Source organism: Monopterus albus, unplaced genomic scaffold (genome assembly GCF_001952655.1).
Source record: "Monopterus albus unplaced genomic scaffold, M_albus_1.0 scaffold460.1, whole genome shotgun sequence".
NCBI classification, from domain to species: Eukaryota; Metazoa; Chordata; class Actinopteri; order Synbranchiformes; family Synbranchidae; genus Monopterus; species Monopterus albus.
The window spans coordinates 196,731-199,011 of NW_018128340.1; the positions used below are offsets into that span (position 1 = coordinate 196,731).

At 43.4% G+C, this 2,281-nt stretch overlaps 1 protein-coding gene and 1 long non-coding RNA gene across 8 annotated transcripts in view; one reads left to right on the forward strand and one right to left on the reverse strand.

The window, feature by feature from the left end:
• Positions 1–540: 540 nt before the first annotated feature.
• LOC109952445 (motile sperm domain-containing protein 1-like) overlaps positions 541–2,281 on the forward strand; it is a 5,374-nt gene continuing 3,633 nt past the window's right edge. For 3 of the 7 annotated variants that reach the window (XM_020587523.1, XM_020587528.1, XM_020587529.1), the window contains exons 1-2: positions 555–615; positions 1,606–1,795. In XM_020587523.1, the coding sequence (XP_020443179.1) occupies positions 1,699–1,795 (97 nt within the window). In that variant the 5' untranslated portion in view covers positions 555–615; positions 1,606–1,698. Of the gene's footprint in view, positions 616–1,271; positions 1,345–1,605; positions 1,800–2,281 lie in introns of all 7 variants that reach the window. The other 4 variants (XM_020587526.1, XM_020587527.1, XM_020587525.1 and 1 more) reach the window with 4 other exon arrangements.
• LOC109952447 (uncharacterized) lies at positions 1,800–2,280 on the reverse strand. The gene is made up of 3 exons (XR_002273755.1): positions 2,235–2,280; positions 2,090–2,148; positions 1,800–1,941 (listed from the first exon to the last, which is right to left on the reverse strand). It is a non-coding gene; the product is annotated as an uncharacterized LOC109952447 (long non-coding RNA).

Sequence of the window (2,281 nt, forward strand, 5' to 3'; positions counted from 1 at the left end):
TAGCAGAGATGAGGATGTTGAGGTTCTCTTTAGGAGTGACCAGGATGGACAGGATTAGGAATGAGCACATCAGAGGGACAGCTCAGGTCGGCTGTTTTGGGGATAAGGTCAGAGAGGCCAGATTGAGATGGTTTGGACATGTGCAGAGGAGGGATAGTGGTTATACTGGTAGAAGGATGTTGGAGATGGAGCTGCCAGGCAAGAGGTCAAGAGGAAGGCCAAAGAGGAGATATATGGATGTGCTAAAAGAGGACATGAAGTTAGTTGGGGTGAGAGTAGAGGATGCTGAGGATAGAGTTAGGTGGAAACGGATGATTCGCTGTGGTGACCCCTAACGGGAACAGCCGAAAGAGGAAGAAGAAGATTACAATTAAACATGAAGACACATTTCTTCAATTATACATGTAATGAATTATAAAATTTGATAAAAATAAAGTTATACGTTAAAATTTGTCCTAAATAATGTGAACATAGCATCAAAACACTACAAGTGACTGACGTAAATCTTATCCAATAGAAAGCCACTAGTTTTTCTACCTACACACTTATTGGTTGAGAGGTGCAGAGAGGGCGGGAGCTGTCAAAAGCTTGCTGAGGAAGTAGGGTCGGCTGGCGGTGAGTAGAGACACAGATCTGTCGTGTCAGCTGCATTCTGCTGAGCTCTGATACAGTTTAGCCACAGGTTTATAGTCGGTGAACATTTGCAGCAGCTGCTGATGTTTCCTGCTTCGTCATGTTTGCGTTACTTTAACGGTCACTTGGCATTTTGGTGTGACGGAGCAGCTAACAGCTAGCGCCGAGCTAGATAAACAGAGGTCCGCTCTAAAATCTACTCTTATTAGTTTTCCATTGGTTTTATTATAACAAAACACATATGAAAGATGTTGTAATGCACGTCACTATTGTTGAATATAAAGCAGGACATTGCAGCAAATGCAGCCGCACAAGGAGAAACGACTTCAGCCTATATTAGACTCCTTAAGGCGACAAGGAGAGGACATGTAAACAGACACCAAACAACCGCGGGTCCGGGTATTACCCAGTGTTTAGGTGGTGGTGCAACTGCAGGGAGGTTTTTAAGGGTTTTCAGGTATATCTGCAAATCAGAGACGGTCTTTGTGTGACTATAACAGAAGGTTATATGATAATAATAATAATAATAACAGTAGGTCTGTCAATAATAAACAGTTGGTCTGTGACACACACACACACACACACGTGTAAGGCTTCAGCTGTTACAGGCATTTTCACTGCTGTCTCTCATTTTACAGACAAAATGAATAATTCAGTCATTCAAGGAGAAATCTGTGGATTAATTGATAACGAGTCCAAAGGAATACCCCAGTAAGAACCGAATAGAACAAGTGAAAATTATTAACGTTTTACAAACAATGTATAGTATTAAAATATTAATGATAAAACTATGCACTATTTCAATATTGAACATATTACATATGGTTATGAAATAAAACATATCAGATGTATATCCAAAATAAACATTGAATTTTATACAGTTTTTGTTTTCTCATACTTTGTATTTGGAATTTAAAAATAAGTCCAACTTTATGATTATTATAAACATGTATTCATTTTTACTTTGTCTAGAGCAGGTGGGGATGCTGTGACCTCACGCTGCAAGGCGTCCAATGACAGCACTCGGATCATGGCCGTGGGTGGGGCACCACACAGGGATAACCAATGAGGAGAAGGGACAGCCATGACGGACAGGGACGGGGCGGGGCGGAGGACCAGGATGGGAGGAGAGGCGGCAGGGGGCAGGCGGGGGTGAGACAGGCTAGTGTAACCGGTCGCCTTTGGGTCTCTAATCTGTCCTCTTAATCCTCGCCTGTCCCTCTGGTGACTGGCCGTGCTGCGTTGTGTTTTGTTATGGGACACATGGACCGACACACTTGCTGTTCACGGGCCCTTTATTGCTGGTCACTGGTCACAGAAGAACAATGCATATAGCAGTTAGCCTCCAGTGAGTGCTTAGCTCGCTCCTCTTTATACTTGACTCCGTGCGGGAAAGAGAGCGGGAGAGATGCGCAGGGTAATAACATACAAACTATAATACATATCTTGGACATACCTGGTCACAGAAGAACAATGCATATAGCAGTTAGCCTCCAGTGAGTGCTTAGCTCGCTCCTAAACAAAAACACACAACAAGTTTACCCATGCGACCTAGGGTGAGTGATAAAAGTAAAATAGTCGCAAATTGATGGAGCGCTCACCTCTTTATACTCGACTCCGTGCAGGAAAGAGAGCGGGAGAGGTGCGC